The sequence below is a fragment of the Corvus brachyrhynchos genome, unplaced genomic scaffold, assembly GCF_000691975.1.
Source record: "Corvus brachyrhynchos isolate BGI_N302 unplaced genomic scaffold, ASM69197v1 scaffold4, whole genome shotgun sequence".
Classification (NCBI taxonomy): Eukaryota; Metazoa; Chordata; class Aves; order Passeriformes; family Corvidae; genus Corvus; species Corvus brachyrhynchos.
The window spans coordinates 1,185,171-1,209,153 of record NW_008237878.1 but is presented as its reverse complement, the minus strand read 5'-3'; the positions used below and the strand labels follow the sequence as shown (position 1 = coordinate 1,209,153).

The following is a 23,983-nucleotide window of genomic DNA, read 5'->3' as shown; positions in this document are numbered from 1 at the left end:
GGAGAAGATATTTATGTAAGACAAAACGTAAAGATATTAACAGTATGACTTAGATTTTGGTATGTTACACAGTATTTGTAATCTGCATGTCCTTGGTGAGCATGCTCATGTAAAGGAGGTAGTGGTCTTTATTCTGAAGGACCCAGAGGAATTTCAAAGCCTAAAAGCAAATTCCCCTGGATGGATCTGCAAGAAGCATTCACAACATATAACCATTCTCTTTGTGAGGAGATTCTCAGATTAAGACACTTCTGCATTATCTCTAATTTGTGCCAGCAGTCTTAATTTCCCACCTGTGTCCTGGGAGAAGCCACAGAACCGAACACCTGCACCCACAGACAAAAAGCAGAAGACAACTTCTACAGGATGTTTTAGCAGAACCTCAGTCCACTGGGATATGTGAAGCTTCTTCTCAAATATATAAACCAAAGAAATTTAGAGTCCTGAGGGAACCAGCAAAGCCAGCATTAGTCCTAAAGACAGCCCTGGCAGTAACACACATGATGACAAGACCAGGAGGCTGGGCATGACAGGGCATTGAGGGATGTACATGATGGGTGGGATCATCTTCATGCACCCAAATTTCTCCCCAAAACCACACAGTTGTCAAGTGTGTCCTAGAGTGAGCAAGGGGCAGCAGGAAGAGCTCAGGCTCATCTTCCTCAGCACCTGGCTCAGGGCCCATTTCACTGGAGCAAACTTAATTTCATCCTTCAACGTTTCCAAATCATAGCTGTGACTCCTGCACCCAGAAGATGTCCAGATTTTGAGTGTCCTTCAAACTGGCTGAGTCAGTGAAGTTTTTTTCAAATCAAGTCCCAGGTTTGCACTTGGGAAAGAGGCAGAATCGAAGCAGAAATAATGTACCTTGATTTGAGACCAGGCAGAGCTGACATGGATCTTCCCCAACATCCCCTGACTGCTCTGGTGCTGGATCAAGAAGCCTGTGTCCTCTTTGTTAAGAGATATAATAAAGCAAAATTGCTGTCCTAAATATTACTAAAGCACTGGCTGGCATGTTTAATAAACCTTTCCATTTGGGTAAATTAGCACTCATCTGGACAAGTGCTGAAGTGCTGTTACTTGAAGAAAAAAATTCAATGCTCAGAGTCTAATTTAAATAATTATCAGCATATTTCTGCTCTGCCTGTTTCGCTGAAATTACCAGGAGACTTGATGCAGTCTGAATGTAAGTGCCTTTTGTCTGCATGTAATTTATTGACCCCATTTCAGTTAAGCTTTTGGCCCACTCACTGCTGTGCTGGAGGACCATAACCGAAAAGGACTTTATGGCCAGACAGAGTAAAATCAATAACAACTGATCTACTTTTACTCAAATCCCTTTCAAGACCTATAAGTTACTTCCTTGTGTTTTCCACATGAGGTAGATGTCAGATCTGTGATAATCTGCTCTTCCCATCAGGTTGCTGCTTGGAGACCATGGGCATCCATGGGGAAGACCAACACACTGGGGATGATGGTCACCCCATCCCTGCAAGCCAGGCTCCAGGTGTAGACAAACACCCTTTCACAGCAAATCTGTGCAGTACTGGGACATATGCTGAAATACTCTCTTATACCCACCCAGAGTGTGGATACCAGGTCTTCAGCACCAAATACTTCCTCCTACAGACCTCCAGCCATCCCCTGGCTGTGTTCCATAAGGGACACAGCCTGGAGCACCAAGCAGCCACAGGCTTGGCTCCCAAGAACAGAACACCCATGGGGACACAGCACTGACCTTCAGCTACGCTCGTGGCAGAAGGCCTCGGTACCCAGCACACTGGTCACAGGATTGATTTTATTTCTAGCAAGGAAAACATCGAGAAAACTCTTGAATTATTTTTCTCCATTTTTTTTTGGTTGAAAAGTGGCACTGGTATTTGTGCCTTTTCTTCTGCCCTAGCTCCAAGACTGTCAGCAGAAAGCATCACAAGACCACTTGCTTGCTCAAAACGCCCCCTTTCCCTGGGAGCAGCTCCAAGCAAGCTGCCAGCAGCACTGGTTTGGAGCACGGAGCCATCCTGCATGGAATGCTGTGCAGCCCCTGGCATGGGGTGGTGCTGCCAGGGAGGGGGCAAGGGCTGCCTCGACGAGATGAAGGTGACGCTCCCGCCCTGCTCCCACTTCCCAGGCTGTGTCTGCATTCCGCTCGCGATGCCGCCATCTGCACCTTATGGCTGCCGTGACGAGGGAAGCTTCCCTCCAGGGCATGTTCTGCAAACCTCGCATCCACCAGCTCATCAATCCTTGGCTCTCATCAAAAGACAAACTTATAAACAGGCCCAGACGCTTCTCCCAGGTTTAATGGAGGCAGCTAAGAAGCTGTGATCGTTCGATGTTTTCCAATGATAGTGGTGATGCCTGAGGCCAGCTGTAATATTACCATGAAATAAATCTGCAGCGATATAATTAGCAGGGATGCTATTACACTCAGGTTTTAGGGATGCTCAGCACAGAGGGAGAAGAGCAGCTACTCAGAATGGGACCTTGCAGAGGTTCTGGGTTTGAGATGGGGCTGGGAGTAGGAGAGACAGAAAAACTCTAATGTCAAGGCATTGCAGACTACCTGCATTAGTCTGTAGGCAAAATAAATCTAGTTTTTTAATAGCCAGAGGTTATGGTAAACACAGGTCTGTGCCAGTCTCAGGGTTAAATCCAGCCAACTTTCTCCTTGCCACTCCAGCTACTTCTGCCCTGCAAGCAGCTGTGGAATTTAGGTGGCACTTGCAAAGCTGCTGCTTCTTCCAGCATCCAGTCTGTGATGTGCCTTGTGGTCCCCTAAACTAGGATGGGAGGTGGAGCAGGGAGATACAAACCAACACAACTCTGAAGCCCAAGTCTGGCAGGAGGAGATGCTGTTTTCTCTGTCATGCTGCGTCAGGAGAACAACACCCTATTAATTTTGCCACTGGTACATATAAAAGGTAGACAAATACCACTAGGAACAACAAGGAGGAAAAGACAGAAGAGGCCAGGTTAGCAAAAGGGATGCTCCTGGTATCTGCAAGGAATAGCTAAGAAAAGAGTTGGCACCTACACAGTGTTTTCTGTTGCTTGCAGACGTAGCACTAAAAGTGAGAGCATAGAAAAAGGATATAACTAGACAAAATATTTTAGGATCAATGGTCATGGGGGAGAGGAAGGGAAGAAGAAAGTCAACACGTGCCAGAATTGATCCTCAGTTTTGACATAAAATCCTTATGGCAGTTAAAAGTCACATTCAGGGAACATGGAGTTCCTCAGGACTCCCAGCCAGGACCCCTGGAAGGGTTTCTGCCCCATACACCGGACACAGACTCGTGAGCTGGAGCTCCTGTGCCAATGTCTGCATGGCTTGTCATGGCTTGATTATAAAAGGTGACATGCTATGGCAGAGTTTGCACCAAAATCAAGAGATCATCCTTTAAATGTGCTGGGCAGGACATGCCCTGGAGGAAAGCCCTGAAGTAGACAGCCTGCCCTCAGCTAAGGTTCAAAAACTCTTCATAAGTTTTAAGTGTGTTTCCAAATCTGCAGTCAAATCCTACACCTTCACTCTTTTTTGCTACAATAAACTTTATCTCAGAATGTAATCTAGTAATAAAAATGGTTTTAAAATGATCTGACAAGCACTAGAAACCCCATTTCTTTTAGAGTGACAACTCTATTTACAGCCTCACATACATATACTCTGGTTTATATTCTACCCGCACACCAGGCCCTCAAGATTTGGGATATATCCTTTCCATCCACTTGCAAGAATCAATTTCAGTTGTGAAAAGAAGTTCTGCAGCAGGCAGAAGGTAGGAAGAAAGATTGCCTCTAATGCTGGGGTCTCTGTACATCTCCCAGGACAGGGGTGCAGAGGGATGGGCATCTTCCCCCTGTATCAGGGCTGTCTTACTGCACTTGAGCAAGCCTCCCAACTCCAGGGGCCACCTCTGCAGCAAGAGCCACATGCCCATCCTGGACAGGCCAGAGGGCTGCTGTAGTTGAGGGGAGGTGCAAAACAGCTGGGCAACATCACACAGGGAGAAGATTTAGAGTGCATTAACTCTTAACTCTTTTGAAAGGGTGCAGAAAATAGCTAAACTGCTAAAAACATTCACATTCAAAGCCTCAAGTGGCCAGGGAACAATAGCACCAAACAGGAGCAGAGCTGAGAGAAGGAGCTTTGAGCTCCAGGGAGATGTTATTGTCGTAATCAAGCATGAAGGACACCTTGTAGCTAAAAGTTCCAGAACTTAATTAGGAAGCACAGCTCTTATTCCTGGGTGTATCAAAGACAAAGAATGATCTCTCCAGGCCTCAGTTTCCCCATGCATAAAGCTGGAGCAGTCAAATACATCTACCCTAAGGGAATACAGCACTTGCTGGGATGCACTTGGGAAGCCAAACTACTACTATCTTCAATTTTGCTTCTCTGCTGCCACACTCACCCAAGCACACAGTTCTTATCTCCTCTTCCCCATCATGGTTTCCCACTGCCCTGCAATGCTGACAAGCTCAACACCTTCCATATCTTATCCAGCTTCCTCAATTACAGGCACACCAGCAGAGACATCTTCCTCTGTGTGAGTGGAGAGTGAGGCACGGCTCAGATTAACAACAGGAACAGCACGGACCAGCACTGGCTCCCTGTATAATTAGCTGATATAAAAGCTGTGCCATCTACTGGCATCCAACTGAAACACTGCTCCCATCAAGTTGTTGTTGCTCCAGCAGTTCTTTGTGTAGAGCTGGGGTGGGATTTCAACTCACCCTTGTACAGGTAGTGGCACACAAGTGGCAAACAAGGGACAGCCAAAGACAGAAGTTCATTTTGCAGTACCAAAAACCAGGCACTCACTGGAGCCCTGCGTTCGCATTTCACTCCCAGCCCTTATAATCCCCCACTTGCTATGGAATTACCAGCTTTACTTAAAGGATTTTTTAAAAAATTATCATGCCTGCAGAAAAAAAACAGCCAACCACCATTTAAAATTAACTTCCCATTATTATACCTGAAATTTTGGGAAGACATTTTGGCAGGCACAATACTGACCTCCAGCTGGCAACCCTGCACAGAAAACTGGAGTTACCCCTCCCATCAAACCTGTAGGGTACTTCCAATAGCCTTTACTGCTGTTACCTAGCCACTTTCAAGGATGCAGCACACCCTAAACAGCAGAGGAGAGACAGAAACCAAGGACACAAAGCAGAAACACCAGCCCAGAAAACAGGAGACCAGCAGGGACAGGCAAGCTGAGACACACAAACCCAGGCTAGGTTATGGAGGAGCTCCCATGCCCTCAGCAGCGCTGCTGCAGCCCAGCTCTGTATCTGTGGAGCTGCTTCAGCTGCCCCAGTTACCCCAGTTCCAGCCCCTCATGTCCCAGTTCAGCTGGTGGCTCCATGAGCACCACCAGGCAGGCACACTGTTAAATATTTTTGCTCACAACCTTTTCATGTTGCTTTCACTTCAGATTGTGCCTCTGAACGCTGACAGATTTCTCATTGCAAGGCTGTATTAAGCTGCTTTTTAATTGCATTTTGAGGGACCCAAAGGCCAGCAGGCAGAAGGGCACTTTATTTTTTCCAAGGAACATTATTTTTATTGTAGAGGCAGGAAAGGTTTCCATTAATCCTCAGCAAGCAGACAGCTTCCACGGAGCACGCTGGCTGCAGGGACAGCCACTCCAGAGCACTGGGATGATTTGAGCACTGTCTGCTGGAATATCACGGCTCCCAACAACTCCTCTTCAAAGAGCAGATGACAGGCTTTGGCACGAAACTTGCATTAAATTGATACAATCTCTTTAATGTTATCTCTGGCTCTTTATCACAATTGTATGTGCAATTTACATTCTTGTCGCCTTTTTTTTATTAAGATTTGCTAGATCCTTATCACTGATATTTTACACATTGTTGTAGTGTCACTCAAACATTTAATGGACATCAGCTGCTCTGGGAATATATAATAGCTCCTTGCTATGGGGTAGGGCAGGATGCTGATGGATTTCAGACTCGCTCCATGAAAGCTTCAGGGGATGCAAAGCAAATCCATGGGGACAGAAAGCAGGGTCCTGGTGGGCACCATCCCAGTGCAGGGAGCACACTCTGTGCCAGCCCCTGTGTCACAGCACAGCACCACATGCCCAGAGCCAAGCTAAATACTGATCATGGAAGGCACCTTGGGGGCTGCCTCCTGCTCCTCACCTGCAGCCAGCCCTGCTATTCAAGTCACTCCTGTGCAGAGACCTACTGAGATAAACTGAGCCAAAGCTGATCTGGGGATTGGGGGCTGCAGAAATGAAACTTGATAAATCTACTTTCTTTTTTTCTCTTTAAAAAGGTGGGATTTGAGGAGAGCTTTTGAGACAAAGCTTCATGCAAGTCCATTAACCTCCAGGACCAAGCCTCCACCCTCTCACTCAGTAGACTTTAACTTAGCTACCTGCTGTAAACACAGCTATACAAATAGCTGATTTTTAGTTCAGCCTGAGTACGAAACCCTTAAAAAAATAATCCTCATTCCACCAGAAATGAACTCAAAATGATTCACTGTCCCAGGTCAGTTACTCCCATTTGATATAAGAGCCTTCTACCCCAAATCATGCATCTGAAACATTCAAGGGGAAAAACATTAAACAAGAATAAATTGGTTGGAGGTTTTTCTGTCCAAGATCTTGGGCTTCAGAGAGCTCTTTGAGGATGTACAGCATCATGGAGGGCAGGGGCTAAACCTTCAGGGACTGAAAGCACATCTATAAGTGCAGAAGCACATACTCCATGCAAACCTACACGTAACGCCGGGGAAATAAAGATCCCCTTCTTACCCTCTCCCACCACACACAGATTACAAAGTCACAGGACACGGCGCAGACGCAACTCCAGGTACCAAACTGCCATGGAAATGCATTTTCTCATGCCAAAATTAACCAAGAAAATTCAAATAAATCCCTTTTTCAGTGACATGGTTTCTTTTATTTTGCTATCACTGCAAGCACATCTTCCCAATCATGTTTAAAGGTTGTTCTATAAAGAATTAAATGGTACTTCCTTTCCCGAGCACTAATTCCCTCAGAGACCTCCTCCCCTTCTGCATCAGTCACCAGTTTATATCTGTATCTATCTTCACAGATAGACCAATAAGTCATACCCATCTGCTTTTACCCTTTCAACCACCCCCAAATGCCTCCTCTTAGAGCACAGCCCTGCCAGGCCTCAGGAGCGTGAGAGGGTAGGGACCACGCTGAAGGATCCAAGTTTTGAGACAGCCAAGCACTACAACTGCTGCAAATCCCCTGCCCACACCAATGGCTTTAGTCACCTCCACCTCCGCTAGGAGCGCTGCTCCTGGGCTGGAAAAAACCAGGAAAAACTGAAAACCAACATGCAAACTGCTGTCAAATACACAACACCGTGTGAGGAAGGGAAGTAAAACACCCTCTAAGGACTATTTCATCCTTCTCTTCACTTGGTCTCAGAGGTGTCTGTGTTCCTCACAGCGTGGGGTGCAGAGCGCAGGAAGACAAGGCACGCACAGCAATTAAACCCTCAAAGAAAGGTTCCCATTCCTCCTGCCTGTGCGTGCAAACCAGCCTGGCAGTGCTCAGAGAGGGCGTGAGGGCAAGCTTTGCTCAGGCTAAAAGCCCAGCTAAAGCTCCCAGCACGGCTGTGACCCAAACCCCTCAACCTCAGCCCCGGCTGCTGTGCCGGCAGCGGCAGCGAGCCACGATTCCCTCCCTGCGGCGCGCCTGCCTCAGGGATGAGTGCAGCACACAGGGCCTGCCAAGGAAAGATGCTCTGGGGCAGGGAGGAAGCCGTGAGCCTAAAATAAATCCCCGGGCAAAGGCATCGCGTGCAGAGCTAAGTGGTACAGACCTGGAGCGTGAGAACCAGCTCACCTCTTGACAGGGTAAGAGACCAGATGGATATTTCAGTCCTCGGGAAGGGCAAAGTCAGGCAAGTATTTATTTGCACAGGGTAAGTAAGGAAGCTCCACTCTGGGTTGGAGAGCTATACTGAGAGACATAATCTTTGCAGAGGTGTTGCATCCTCTTTTGCTTCAGGCCTTGAAAGGGCATAAAAAAACCCACCCGGACAGGTGTTTTCTTTAAACAGCAACTGTCCAGACTTCTTATACCAAGAACCAGAAACAACAGCCCCAGTCTGCCAAGGGCAGGAGAGGACAAAGGTTTCTTCATCTGTTCTTCACCAGCAGCCACGCATGGGGCTGGGGATCTGCTGTGGAGACTTACTGAACAGTGTATCAGGTCAGGACCATCGCTTTTCACTCCCCCATCTGTGACTCCAGATGCACTGGTGGCACTGAGTCCCTTCCTTGTACGTGTGCCACAAAACAGGATCATCCTCAGTGTGCAGCGGTGCTGGGGGAGGCAGCAGCCCCCTGGGTCCTGGCAAACCTCTGCTGCCCCAGAGTGCACCCAGCAGCTCACCAAGTTGTAAAGCCCATCGGGCTGGGCTGCTGCCAAGTGTTCATGGGAGAAGAAAGGGAAACGTTCAATGTAATCTACATGAAAGTGCAGGAAGCCCTAAATCATGTTAGCGCTATTAAGAAAGCTGGTTACATTGCTCAGCAAACTGGCCCAATACAGGTTTGATAGACTTGTTACAAACATCTGATTGTCCCTGATTAGATTAGACAATCAACCCCCATCCTGGTGTGTGGGCATTGTTTGACTCCCGTCTGCAATCTGTAAATTAGAATTCCAGACCTGGGAGATTGGATTCAAATTGGATTACTGGAGCAGGTCCAGCACAAGAACAATTGTGAGGCAGGAGAAGACACACACACACACACATATGCACGAATGAATAAATAAATAAATAAACAAACACACAGGGACTGTCAGCCAGGATTTGATTAGGAGCAAATTAAAAATGGAATTAAAAACAAAAGCCACCAACCAGCAATTAGCAAAGAAGCAGGAAGAGGGCTGGATTTGGCCCTATGAAATAAGGAAGCACAGAGGTCCTGCCTTTAAATGGTTTGTACTTCAGCATGTGCAAAGTTGATGCTGGTTGTGGTCCTTACTCCAACTCAAGAGCTCCTGTCCATGGCCATGCAGCTGGAATGGTGCAGGAGTGCATGAGGCAATGAAGCCCCACATCTCACCAAACCCACATGCTGTGTCTGAGCTCACCTGAGCTATGTTTATTCCCTCTCTCCTACTCCATTTTGCTGCCTAGGCAAGACAGGTAATGTGTCCCTTAGCTGGGACCCAGCAGGCCACAGCATGACCACTGGTAGCCTTCTGACATGCCCAGAAGTTCCCCACAGGCCAAACCCAGGGCTGTACCACACTGCAGAGGGAAATCCACGAGGACAGCAGGAGCAGCACCCCATGCTGCCAGCCGGTGTGAACCCCCAGTGCACTGCAGCTCAGAAGGGTCTCCCTCTCCTAGCCTAGGACCTCTCCAGTTAAACACATCAATGACTTGGCCAGTGAGCACCTGGAACAACATCCTTCAGACAGCTCTGCGAGGCAGGGAGATGGCAACATGACCTCGCTCTGCCAGAAGCAAAGGAGAAATCCAGTACAACCCCAGAGCTGCTCCTGTTGAATGCTGACCCCCTTTGCTGCCTGCCATCAAGACCAGAGGACAGCAACAACCCCAACAGTGAAGGACGGAAGATTTCCTGATGACTTCCTACCAGCCCATGCCATAACAGAGGTCAGTGCCTCTGCTGCCGAGAGAGGACAGATGCTCTGAACTGGGCTGAGAGATGCTTTGTTGTATGCCAATTTTTGCAGCTCATCAGACAAATGACATCTTTTATTGTCCCTATCAGGGAGCAGAAACTGATAAAGACTTAATTCACCGCATACCTGCAAGGGAAATCTCAGGGCTATCAGAATTGTTAAAGGGATAAACCTGTCCAATTAAATCCCCTCTGCACTCTTGATATATGCTTGTGCCAGGCTCAAATGGAGCTTGGAACCAGTCCCAGTTGAGCAGTAATGCACTGAGTGTTCAACCAGGACTAAAAGCATAACTGGCCTGAGCTCCTCCCTCCTGTAATGCACCCACTGACCAGCTTCACCCTGAGAACCTGATTTGGTCAGTACTTTGTGGTAACACACCAAACTCTCACCTCACCCTCCATCACAGGATGCTAAAGCATGGCCACATACTTACTGCATCAACACTTCAGAAGAAACATGAAAGAAAAAATGCCAGTAACTGGGAAAACTCAAGGCTGAGGGGTGGAAATAGGAGACAAAACAGCAAAATAGGGTTAAGGCAGTACAAAACCCCAAGCCTTACTCATCTCCAGACCAATCACCTTTTCTGTGTGCCAAATCCCAGCTCTTCCTTCCAGCCTCTTTCGCTTAGGATCTGAGGTAAAGGAAGATGGGAACACCTACAGCCACATTCCCCCAGGCTTTGCAGCCACAGGAAACCCAGCCAGATTTCCCTGCAGGATGCTTTCAAAATACAGGAAATCCCCAGTCTTGTCCTTTGTATTCTTTTTTCTGCCAAAAGAAAATGTCTAATGCCAAGTGTAGATTTTACCACTCCAGTTACAGTAAAAACTGAGTGAAATATATTGTGACCTCCTACACCTTAGCTGAAGGAACAGGAACCTTGAACCCTCCTACCAAACCCCTGCTTTCCCCCAGATGCTCATTCCACACTGGAGCTAAATACGCAGCAACAAAAAAATGCTATTCAATTTCACAAAAACACAATGGAAAAAACCTCCCAAACCCTCCTCCCACTCCTGGTAAGTGCTGTTAGTGCTCTCATCACCAGAGCCACACAAGGTGCACCAAACCTGTTGCACAGGCAGACATCTACGTGAAATACACACAGATGTACACAGCACACTTTATAAATTCTCTGATACACAAGATGCCACTTTGCTGCACTTCTGTTCAACACATCATATTTGATACTGCACACAGCTGGGGTCCACAGGAAATGCAACAAACTCCACCTTAATTCAAAAGATTGTGCCGGTGCTGCACAACTTGCAAAACTAAATCAGTTCTATGGAAAAAATATCAGGCCAATCGTGTCACCATTAGGGTAACGCCAGAGCCTGCAGGCAGCCAGACCATGTTCCATGGATCAGGAGGCCTCTTTTTGGAGATGGGGGAAGGCCACCAGCACAGACAGTAATCTTTAGGCTGGTCACAGTACATGAATAGTTCACTTCAGGGCATAACCCACTCAGTAAACTGTGGGATGTGTCGCTCTAAGAAGGCAAAGCAAATTGTCTGTGGTTAAATATGTGAAGAATGAAGCAGTCAGCATCCAAAAGCAGCCTTCACAAGAACTGCATAAAAAGGAGAAACAATCTTAAAACATATCCTAGGATCTAAAATTTCCACCTCTCAGCCTCCTCCTCCATCCAATCACAACTTCCTTCTCCCCCAGTCTGCAGAGCTTCAGGAAAGAATAGACCTGGAGGCATCACTCATGTACTTCACATAGTATTCTAAAAGAAAGAAAAAATGCCCCTTGGGTTTGGGAATCTGACACACACCATGCACACCCTCAGGTGATGGCTTTTCCCTGGCTCACTCTGTGCTTCACCAACAGCAAACTCCAACATCTGGGCTCCTAAACAAGCTCCCAAAGAAGCCCCAGCCTGTACATATCTCTATGGGCACATACAAAGGCAAAGAGGGGTCTGAACACACTGAAAAACTGAAGAGGAGATAGGAAATAAAGCTGAAAAAGTGACAAAAAAATCTACTTGGCAAAAAAACACTGAAAAACTGAAGAGGAGATAGGAAATAAAGTTGAAAAAGTGACAAAAAATCTACTTGGCAAAAAACCAACCTGCTGAGTTCTAGTCTCAGATGATGTCAAGCCATGAGCCAGCCAGCTGTGATTCCCAGCACAAGGAAAACCCAAGGGGGATTTGTAGTCATTTGGTCACCTGCCACCTTGTTCCTTTCCACATCTTACAAAAGGTGGTTTTTTTAGCCCTAACAAGGACAAGCTCATGAGTGTGGACAAGTGCAGCCCATTAAACTCCCACCCAGCCAGGAACACACCTATTGCTTCCTTACACCTCACCTGTAGCTCTGCAACTTCCCCACAATGCAATACACTGGGTAAATGTAATGTCATCTCCTTCAGGAGTCACTCCACATTAGTCTTTTACTTCCAATTCAAAGGAAATTAGATGCATTTTTGTATTGAAGGCCCTCTCTTTTACCTCCCCTCCTGTTAAAGACTGAGAATAAAAAGCAGCTGGAGCTACAGAGCCCAAAGGTGACTGGGAGGCCAGGCTTGAAGCAATGAAATTGTCATAGACAAAGGACACTGGGAAAGGCAATTAGTGCTGATGCAAATCCACATCCAACAGAAGTCATTGTGTGGGACATGGGGTAGAAGTCCCCCAGGATCCAGCTGTAGATACTCTAATGCCAGGTGGAACAGGTGGGGATTGCAAAAACATCTTCCTAGGAAGTTTTTGTCCCATGATGAGATTGTCATCTGATATGATGTTCTGGAACAAAAAAGGAGAGACAGCATCCAAATAGCCAGCCCCTTGTAGATGCCTTATTTTAGGAAGCAATTACCCTCTCTGCCACACACCCCTGGCTCCAGCACACCTCCAAAACGCACATGGGAAATCAGAGTGTCCTATTAGTGCCAGATCCATGCCACAGTGCTGCACCATGGCTGTCAGGGCCAGACGGGCTCAGTTTCCTTGTGCTTGATTTCTGCCTCTTAGAAATGCAACACACAAGGTAAGAAACTGTATTAATAAATGCTCTGCATACAGTTTAATAAAGACACATTAATATTTTTACTTAGAGGAGAACAGGTTCTTTGATGACTGGACTGAATCACCACCTAATCAGAACAGTGCTCTGAGCCGTGCACCCATGGTGTGCGCCCAAAGGCTTGTGAGCATCTTCCTACAAAGCCCCACTAAGGCCCAAACAGCATCCCTTCTCTCTCCTGCAGCAAAGGAGACAGGGATGTCTCCTCAGGAGAGTGAGCACACGAGTGACACTGCAATTCGCACATCAAGGAGAGGCTCCATTTCTCCCTCTTCACCTGCCCTCCACCAATACGTGGAGCCCCACCTGACTCAAATGCTAAAAAATATGCTTCAAGAAGTCATCATCACTCTTGTGAGTCATGAGAGAAGAGGAGGAAATGACTCCAGAAGAGATGATTCAACTAAAGGGAGAGCTGAGACAGAAGAAAACAGGCAGGAGAATGGAAGGAGCTATGGGAGCCCCGCTGCTTCAAAGAAGCTCAGCAAAATGTGGAAGAAATTTAGAAGATTCAATTTCTCTTCCTCCATCAACTTCCCCATTTCCAGATTTTGTTGTTAGTACCACCAATCCAGAATGTCAAGAATTTACATGGAAAGTGGATGTAAAAGTCTGCTCTGAGAGTGCACTCTGAAGGAGTCCTTTTGAAAGATTAATTTAGGTCAAGGGATCATTGTTTCTGCTATAAAGACAGTGCCACGTGCTGTTACCTAACCAGTACTGCCAGAATCACTCCCGTGTCAGGTCCAGCATCAGGTGAGCCCTTCACAGCACACCAGAGAGTCCTGCCCAAAACCCAACATAAAAAGGAAGACAGTTGGAAGACAAACAAGGTTATTTGTACCATGGGCACAGTTCAACCCTTGATCTAGCACCAAAATATGTACAAATTCTCTGTAAGTCTGTGTGACTCAGAGCAAAGGGCAAAGAAAACAGTGTGACTGATGACGCCCAGGGGAACCACTCAGCACTTTCCTGCTGTGTAACTTATTACCCTGTGCATCACATGGGAGCCATATGTTGTTGTCCAGGTGCATATTGAGTTTGCAACAACCTTCTGTCACCTGTGTCTTCTCCAGCATCTATAGGTGCTGCACATCTCTGGAACATTTAGTATGATATATGCTCAAGTGTGCACACAAACTATATGAGCACAAAGGTGCAAGTTCACGTTAAAAAGAAAATTGGTCTTCCTGATTTTCACTTCCCAAATGCAGTGCTGACAGTTTACACCTCTTTAGTCCCATTTCAGCTTCTTCCATTCAAGCTAAAACACTTGGTGTGATTCCCAAGTAGGATTACTCTTTACTTCCCAGAGTAAGGAATTAAGTAAACAACAACCTTCTTTCAACAATCTTCTTCACCCAAGTCCCTACAGTTACCATCTTTGTCAGGCTCTGTGGACAACCTCACACCATCTGGACACTCAGGGCAGACTTTGACCACCCTTGACTGAGATCCTGTCTTGAGTCTTGAGATTCCCCTGGCCCACATGGGTGTCCTATGATTCCTGTTGCATACCTTCTCCAAGGTATGTGGAGACAGTTCACTTCCAAACTCTCACTGCCTTAGTTACACCTCAGTTACTGCAATATCCCTTCTGCCACCACAGCACTTTTTCCTGGGCTCCCATCCCTGTCTGTCAGGTTGCAGGATGACCAAGTCTTTTTGGCTACAGTGCCTCTGTGGATACAACAGCGGGGTTACCTGCTCCAAGCCTTCCCATTGTCTATTGCCCTGCAGATGCCCTTTCAGTGAATCAAGCTACAAACTGCATCCAGCTGGCCACACTGCCAGATGCCCATTGTACAGTTTCATGCCACTTGATAAAACTGTTTTGGAGAGGATACCTCAGCTCCTGGAGGTGAAGTTTCCATATCCCTCTGCAGTGAAGAGGGTTCTCCACCTTCCCAGGAAGGCTCCAGTAGTAGAGCATGGCCCTGCTGCCACTTCGTTATAGCCACTGCAGGCTTTTACTGAGCAGGCACCATTGATCACCTTCCTCCACTACAGATAAAATGAGTTCATTTTAAAAGGAATGTTACAAAATAGGACAATAGATTGGAAACGTATGCAGACGCCCACGAGGGGAACCCACACACACAGTCAGTCACAGGGCTCAAGTCCCAGGCACCAGCACAAACCCTTCAGGCACATCATCTCCTAAACAGGAAAAGCTCCACTTGTCCAGAACACTTCCACGAGCGACAGCAGGGACACTGCAGTACCTCTGCTTCCAGTACATCCCCAGTTAAATGACTGGATCAGATTTGCTGCAGGCTTTTGCTGTCACTTGCATTCTTCTGGCAGCACCTTCAGGTGTTCGCATGATGGTGGGAGGAGATAAAAAGCAAGAGGATACCTAGAGTACATCCCCACATGACACATCCTTGCCTCACATGCTCCATATGAATCTGTCCAGCTGCAGGATGCAGTTCCCAGAAAAGGCCACACAATCACAGAAATCACTTTGAAGCTGAGATCATAATGCTACGCCAGCATCAACCCTCTTGTTTAAACTAAGCATCTCCATCAAAGGATCAGCACATAGGCCCATCTCCTTACCTTTAAAGCACGGACTTTCTTGGCCAAGAGGCTCTCAATGTCCCCTGCGACCTTCTCCACCAATTTCCTGGGCACATTCTCCTTGACTTCAAACAGGTTACTATTTTCATTGTAGATCTAAGAAGGGAAGCAAAAGAAAGAGACAATCAATAGTAGTGAGGAGTACAGCAGTCTTCCTACAGAAAAGCTGATCCTCTAACAGAGAATTCCAGCAATGTGGATTAGGTAACAATATAAGCTTTGGAAATGAGGGGAGCAAGAGAAGAAAGGCTTTGCAACCAGAAAAAACAGAAATGCATTCAACCTGCTGCCCACACCACTGGCTCTATAGCTGCCTGCCTTCACGCTTGCAGGCAATGAGCATCCCACCCTCTCACTCAAAAGCTGAGCTGCCCATCCCTGCCTCTGCTGAGCCACTCCTGTGGCACAGGCAGAGCCATCACGCTTGCTGCTGTGCCCGTCCTCGCCCAAACGCGTCCCCAAAGCTCACTGACCACCTCCCCAAAGCCACTTGTTGAACTTGGCAAGTGCAAGCCCAACTTCTTGCCCACCCCCAGCCCCCTGCACTGCCTGCAGGGCTTGCTGGGTGCAGGGCCTGGCAGCACTGGGGCAGCTCTGGGTACCAGGAACAGGAACAAGGGGATCACATGAAGCAGGATAAAACCCACATCTCTCATCAAGCAATAGTAATTTGTCATCCTCAAGAAATGAGGATTTCTACAACCAGTCCAGAACTTGGCCAGGCTGTGGTGGGTAGAGGCACAAATCTATACCAGGATTATCCTGAAGGCCAATGCAATTATCTGGATTTGAACGTTGCACCTGAAGTGGCAGCACTGACCCACAGCCCCACAGCCCTCCCCTCCCAAAGCCACATCACACAACTGCAGGGAACAACACCAGGTCCAAGGGAAGTGCTGTTGGCATCAGCACTGCCCCAACAAGAAGGAATCAGTCCCACCACAAGTCTTTGCAACCACCAACCCCTCAGATGATTTTGTGACTTGTTAACTCCACTTGCCTGCAGACTCAGGTGCAACCAACACAGGGTCAAAAGGAAGAGTTTATTGCCATCATCTGAGATTACGGAAAAAAAAAATTTCCTCGTGCTTTATCTTAAGTAAGGTACATGAAGAAAACCACAAAGCAAATAGGATGCTGCTTCTCTCTTTATCCTCAGGCTACTTGCAAATACCTTCAGCTCCAGACACGGAGACATACGGGAACAGAGAACTCTCCAAGGAGGGCTGGACCTCCCCAAGGAGGTAGCAGACTCCATGCTTAACTGAGAATTCCATGCTAAGCATGTCTGGCACCTACCCAAGCTTGCATGATCCTTAGGAGCTGAATCATGCTTCCCACAACACAAAACCCTCTCTTTGCTGGCGCTTCATTACAAGTGAAAGACTCTGCCTGTAAGTGGTGGTTTGTTGCAGACCTGGCCATGAGAACAAAGGAAGGGACCAGGGGGTGCAGAAGCCATTTCTCATGACACATCTGCCCTGGGTTTCAAAGCAGCACCCAAACACAAACAGTAAACAACCAGCTTCCACATGACAAACACATACTCAGAACCTCCTCCATTTCACCCAGGACTAAGGAGAGGCTCGGCCAGAGACACCCACCAGGCTCATACCAACACAACTATTGCTCTTGGTAGAGCCAGCAAAAGTAAAGGTACAGGCAGGCAGGTGCCCAGGACCTGGACAGTGGCACATCACCAGCTCAGGAACAGGATGAGACCCTCTAAAATGCTAGGAAACTACTTACTTCCCCCTCTTCTTTCTCCAGACATTATAATGAGCTGAAGTAGACAGCAACTCCACTTGCTGAAGGCAGCTGGCAATGCATTCAAGAGCCAGAGCAGAGACACCCCTCAACTCCAGCCTCCCTTTTCCTTTCATGGTTAAACAAAGCAGTTTCTGAGGCTGAAGCCACAGGAGCAGACAGAGACTAAGCACAAGGCTGCTCTTTTGGCTGTGCACAGTCCCTCCAGACCTAATGGGTTAATCTCTAGGCTTCCACTTTGCTTTTTTTTTTTTTGCAGCTCTCAGTGGGGTCCCTGCTCTGCCCAAGCTCCTCCTTTCTTCCATGGCACTAGGGAATTCCTAACCACAGTTTCTTCCAGCAGCCTTATGTCCACATATACCATTACTCCCTTCTAGCTCTACTTCAGCAACTGCTTTTTCCCCCCGCAAAAAGCCCCAAGGGATTCAGGTCACCTACCCTGGCTGCCAGGACAGTAACCCATCCCACCTCTGTCAGTGGGACAGCACACAAAAGGCTCAGATCTGTTCATTTCTGAGGGTTCTGGAGAAAACAGAACTTCTGTGAATTTTTCTGGTTACTGACTTGCAAGAACATGGCCCATGAGCCAAGAGACAACTGTGATCCTCATCTGACTCCTCAGTCCCTAAGAGACACGTGGAGCATGGCTCCAGTGCCCTCTCCAAGGCTCTGCTCCTGCGTGCTCCACACCTGTCAGCCTTCAAGGAAAGGCAACCCCAAGCATTAAGTTTTCTGACAATCTGACTTGTTTGAAACGGGCTTCACCCAATCACTTTGGTCCCCAAACCACCCACACCTTCCATTAATTTGTCAACTCCTGTGTTATTGCAAGTGATCACGCTGTGAGCATAGGGACTCCAAAGAGGATGCTTTAGTAAGAGAAGACATTTAAGAGGCATCCCCAGACTCCAGAAGAAATTATTTCATAGAATGGTGTGGGTTGGAAGGGACCTTCAAAGACACCTTGTTCCAATCCCCTGCCATGGGCAGGGACACCTTCCACTACTCCACGTTGCTCCAAGCCCCATCCAACCTGGCCTTGGACACTCCCAGGGATGGGGCAGCCACAGCTTCTCTGGGCAACCTGTGCCAGGGCCTCTCCACCCTCACAGTAATTAATTTCTTCCTAATATCTAATCTCAACTTCCCCTCTTGCAGTGTGAAGGCATTAACTCTTGTCATGTCACACCATGGCTTTGTCCGAAGTCCCTCTCCAGCTTTCTTGGAGCCCCTTTAGGCACTGGAAGGGGCTCTTAGGTCTCCCCAGAGCTTTCTCTTCTCCAGGCTGAACACTCCCAGCTCTCTCAGCCTTTCTTCATAGCAGAGGTGCTCCAGCCCTCTGGTCATATGCATTGCCCTCCTCTGGACCACTTCCCACCTGCTTCTTATGTTGAGGCTCCCAGAGCTGGATGCAGTATTCCAGATGAGGCCTCACCAGAGCAGAGCAGAGGGCGAGAATCACTCGCCTCCCTCAACCTGCTTTTGATGCAGCTCAGGATATGACTTCTAGATGTTCTTCACATCAGAGCTCCATCACACCCCGAGCTTCAGACCAAAAAAAAAAAAAAGCTTATACTGCCAACAGCACAACATCCTGCACTAGATAAGAACTCCCCACATCAGCACAGAAAGGGTTAAAGCGAGGAAAGCTTGACACAAAGCAATATTCTCTCACACTTTTTCTCCCCTTGGTAAGTAACAGCACAACAAAGTCATGCGCTTGGAAGATGCGGGATACCTCCAGCTGAGCAGCAGCAATTAGGAAAGCAAAGAGGAGCAATCTTCAAGGAGAAAGCTTTGGGTACAGAGGGAGTCCTGACATTAGTATTTTCCTATTATGAAACAAAAAATTGGCTCCTATTGGTTACAGACAGAAACGGTGCCTGTCCACAAGGGAGAACAGAAAAAGAAACCAGGAGCTGTTCCTCCAGCCCTCTCTGCAGCTGCAGAGCTCTGCAGTCTTCGTGGCTGAACAGTTCACCAGCGTTAATTAGAACAATCCAAGACAAATTAACAGTGACCATACGTGCATGAGAATGTCCCAGACAGGCAGGGGAATGAATGGTGGGGGCTCCAGGCAATTCAGAGAACTTCACAGTCTCCACTGTAGCATTTTGCTTTGGGTTGTTCAGAACATAGCCAGGTTTTACTTATCTAAGGTGACATTTCCCATACTGGATTTTTCCTTGAGCTGAATCAAAGGTAGGATTTTCTGGCCAAAGACATCCCAAACATTCCTCAGTGATGGCAAAAACCTTTAGTTTTGTCCAGATGAGAAAGCCATTCTCATTGAAATTCTCCTGTGATCCAGTGCTCTGGGACCTGGTTTTGAAATCTGTAACACCGGTGACCTCGGAGTCAAGGAACTGCTGCTTCTGATTCCATGTTCGTACCCTCACACCCAGCTGGGTCGGCACCCTCGGGGAGAAGGGGTGCAGGTTGTGTGCTCTTGGCAGACTGGGTTTTATTTGGCAATACCTTGAGTAACAGGCCCCATCCCTTCAGAGCCTCCCTGACAGGCAGGGCAGGTGGGTGGCAATGCAGGGACACGAGCAAAGCCAAATCCTGCACTTCTGCAGCCACGCTGAAACAAGAAGTAATGCCCTTGTATCAAGCTGTTGTACTCAGAGGACAGGGATTGAGACCACATTATGAACTGCAATCTCAATAAAAAAATCTGGGAGGGGCTGAAGCTGGATGCAGTAGCAGAAGATCCAGTCCTGGCAGTGGAAAGGAGTCCAGCAGTGGATGCTGAGAGTGAACTAATAAAGTGGCGAGAGCAAGGGGAGTGGGAGGGAATATTAACAGCAGCCAAACAACAGAAAGTACTGAGCAGAAACAAAATAAAAGCAAAGGAAAAAAACGAAAGAGTGGCAGGTGGGGGGAAGAAAAATCCAACTGTTCAAGACAACCTGCAATGTGAAAAATTCAATCCCAAATACTCCTAAGCATAGTGCAATTACAAACAGCCACAAAAATGATTTAAACCAGCCCAGAAGTGCTAAGTGGCCTCACTTAAAAGCAAAGCTGGTAACACAACCAGCTGCCAGCACATGTTCCCAGCAGCACCTGTACAGCCAAGGAGGCAGATCTGAGACTGCCTTGAAACACCCATTCTCTAAATTCACTTGTTTGCCTTGCTCCTAATGCACAGTAAATGATGCTCATCCCTGCCATTAATTCCCACTGTGCCTATATATTCAAGGAGCTGTCAGAGTTTAGAGAAAGCATTTTCCTCTCCCCAGTTCCCTGTCAGCTCACCCAGCACCATGAAACCTGGCAGCCTGAGAAGGGAATGGGTGCAGAAGTACTCCCATAAGTGCAGAAATCACCATTTGATGAGCTGCCACTGAGAGGGCCCAACACCTTCCCATGGGTCAAGGTATCCAATGATAAAACGTGAAGGAAAATAACAAATCTCAGGAGAGTTCCCTGTAAAGCACCACTAGAAAGTAAAAATGGTCTCCTCAGCCTTCCTGTCTCCTATGGGCATTGGCCTCCCCTGCCAACTGTCTCCAGCCTCCTTGTCCAGGACATGAGGGAGGACACTGATGGGAGGGCAGGGATGGTGGGGTACACCTGTAACCCAAAGCAGACCCCTCCCTTCTCATTCCCTCTACCCTCAGCTCCATTTCACATCTTCCAGGAAGCAGCTCTTCCCCAAAATCAGAGGGGCAGCACTGCACTGTGCTTGCACAGCATCGCCTCCATGCCAAGACTCCCTCATCACCTTCCTCAAGAACAACAGCAACCACAAAGCTGAACCCCAACAGAGCAGCTGGTAACCCCAGCAGCTCTCAGCCCCACTGGGCCAGGACAGAGCTGCACCCACAGCTCAAACCCCAGCTGGGGTGTGCTCAGGGCCAAGCAGGGAGAAGCTGTGGTGCTCCGGCTCCTGCTGGAAAGGCATCTGATCTGGGTAATATTCATTTTCCAGAAATTAATTTTTTTCTCCACCCCTGTATGAATCCAATATACCAGGTTTGGACAGCTGCAGTCCAAACAGCAGCATTTAATCACAGTGCAAACCTGGCATGTTTGCAAAAGAGCAAAGTACTACATGCAGCAACAGAGAAGCTGCCTTCCTGCTCCCAGAGTGTTCCACCTCAAAGTTGGGGTGCTCCAGGTGAGGGAGGCCAAAGACCAATCCACATCTCTGCAGGCACAACAGCCACCCATACCTAAGATAACCCTCACGCCCCAGAAATGGGGCTGTGCCATGTCATGCCCCACAAAGACCAGCAAGCAGGAAAACAAAAGGGTTTTCCTAGCCAGCATTGTTATGGGAGGCAGGGAAGGTCTCTGCTCAGGGTTATACTTCAAGCTGCTGCAGCCAGACCCATGCCTGGGATCAGTGTCGTACAGTAACCCAGATATGGTGTCTGCAAAGGGAATTCATTGGTACAGCCAATACTGCAGCAGGATACCTGCCCAGAGAGGCACTGCTTTCTCAGATGCTTGTCTAGAGCTTCTCCTGGAGCTTCAGGATCTGTTGGTCTCCCTCAGACAAGCATCAGTCTGGCGCAATTTGAGTCTCGTCTCACCTATTGCAGGGTCCTACCATTTCCCCACAGCTCAGAGTATGAGTGAAGAGGAAAGGGGAGAACCCTTGGGCAGACTTGCTTTTGCCTTGTGTACACAGAGCAGATCCCTCTGATGAAGAGGGAGCCTTGAAGAGAATTGCCCAGTGATATAAATGACCAACAAGAGCACCATGAGATAGTCCAAGCCAAGCACAGAACACTTTGGCTGGGTAACAGGGAAAAGGAGTGCCAGACTCCAGAGATCCTGCTGGAACATGGAGACTGCTCAGGGCCATAGGCAGAGAGCAGAGACAGCACGATTTCCATCTCACCCCTCATCACTGCTGCACCTACTGTTGTTAAATTTCATCGTCTGGTGCTTATAGTCCTTGCAATGATGGTAATCATTGTGGTGTCTATATTACATTAGGAGGATGTCAGGCTCAGTGCAGCGTCAGGGATAATCAAGCAGGCAGTGGTAAGAGCGACAGTGGCCTCGCTGACAGCCTGCCAGGACGGGCAGTGCCGCCTGTGCTGCACCTCCTTGTGCAGAGCGGGTCACACACCACTGCAGGGGACAGGGGATGGGCACGGGCCTGGCCTTCTGGAGAAGCAGCCATCAGCCAGGAAGGTGCTAGATCCTGGTTCTCCCTGTTGAGGTGTCAGGAGGGTAGGAGGCGAAAGGAAGCAGCTGCAGGTGAGCACTGGTGCCACAGCTCAGAGCAAATTTACCCCACACCAACTCCCAGAGCTGGTACCACGGATGCCACCAGCCCTGAGGGCACAGCTCTGTGAGCACAGCCCTGAGCCCAGGTGCCCCCCCCTTGCCAGCACCTCTGCCTTGTCCCCAGCGCCACCGCTGCTCCGGCAGCCTGCGGACGTGCTCCAGCGCGCGCAGGAGGCAAACAGCTTGACATTTACTAACCCCAGCTCCCTCTGTCCTCAGTGCCATTTCCCTGCTGTGCTCCATCCTTCCACCTTCCTCATAAAAAGCAAGCACCCTCTGAGCAGCTCTTCACAGCTCTCCCGCAGAAGCAGGACAGGGAAATGTGGAGTTTAGTTGCTCCTCGGGGATGGTCAGCTATAATTGAAGCAAACAAACCATAGAACCAGGTCTCTCTAGTTCACTGAAGAGTCTGCTAAAAGGCAGCAGTACCACAGAGAACATGGGGAAAGAGGGAAAAGCAGCCCACACCACCAGGGATGGAGAGGTGGAGCTGCTCCAGTGCTCCCCATCCTGCCCCAGCACCCACACCTCCCATCCTCTGTGGCACTGGCTGGACTTCTGCTTCCTCAGCCCAGCACCACCAGCCTCTACAGCTGAAACTTCAGCCCTGCCAGCCCCAAAGCAGACCTGGGACTGCTATACATAATTTAGCAACTAGTTAGGGATAAAGGGCTATGCACAGTTAGCCTGGATTACTGAAAACCTCTCCCAGCCTGGAAAGCAGCTTTTAGTCTTCATCATCCCAAACCCTTGTATGGGGAGCTCTCCGAGCGACAGACCTGCCTGGGTGTTTGCAGAGAGTGAGAACCTTCTGGAAGGAAATTCAGGATCACACAACTTCAAACTTGGTCTTCTCCTTTCAGACAAAGTGCCGCAAAAATAAATTGCTGCACAATTGAAGACAGAAGGTCTCAACCAGGATGGGAACTCTGCCCAGGCCCTCCTCTGCATGCTCACAGCCACTTGGATGGCGTGAGCCTTGCTGCCAGGTCAGGGCACAAGCCCCCCAGAGCCTGTTGTGCTAATGTACAAGAGGGAGAGAACAGCTACAGCTTCTCAGAAAAATGTCCAAATGCAGTCAGAGATCCCATGATCTCTAAAAATACAAGCTTGTACAGTAAAACAGAAACAAAACAAAAAAACCCCAACCTCATCCTGGAGTCTAGCTGCTCTCTTTATTATATGGGACATAAAAGCTTTAGTAAGGAAAACACAGCATTTTTAAAAGGTGCCTCAACTACTTTCCTTCAGGATATATCAAAGAGTTAACCAGTTTGATTAAGTTATGTCTACACAAAACACACCTACTTCAGATCAACAGAATTAAAATTGCACCTCAAATACTCCAGGTGCATCCTAGGATGGATGCTGTCACAGATAAAGATGTGCTATTTTGCTAGATTTCAGGTTGGATATCACGAAGAAATTCTTTACTCAGAATGTGGTGAGGCCCTGGCATAGGCTGCCCCATCCCTAGAAATGTTCAAGACGGGGTGGGATGGGGCCCTGAGCAACCTGATCTAGTGGAAGGGGTCCCTGCCCATGGCAGGGGGTTGGAATGAGATGGTATTTAAGGTCCTTCCAACCCAAACCATTCTGTGATTTCTGTCAGAATCAGTCCCTCCACACAATGGATCATGCTG

The 23,983-nt window shown here is 48.1% G+C and overlaps 1 protein-coding gene across 2 annotated transcripts in view; it reads right to left on the bottom strand.

Annotated features, from left to right (window-relative positions):
- Positions 1 to 23,983, bottom strand: part of CACNA2D2 (calcium voltage-gated channel auxiliary subunit alpha2delta 2) — a 188,859-nt gene that overhangs the window by 112,021 nt on the left and 52,855 nt on the right. For both annotated transcript variants that reach the window (XM_008632290.2, XM_017732352.1), the window contains exon 2: positions 15,303 to 15,419. In XM_008632290.2, coding sequence (XP_008630512.1) covers positions 15,303 to 15,419 — 117 coding nt within the window. The remainder of the gene's footprint in view (positions 1 to 15,302; positions 15,420 to 23,983) is intronic.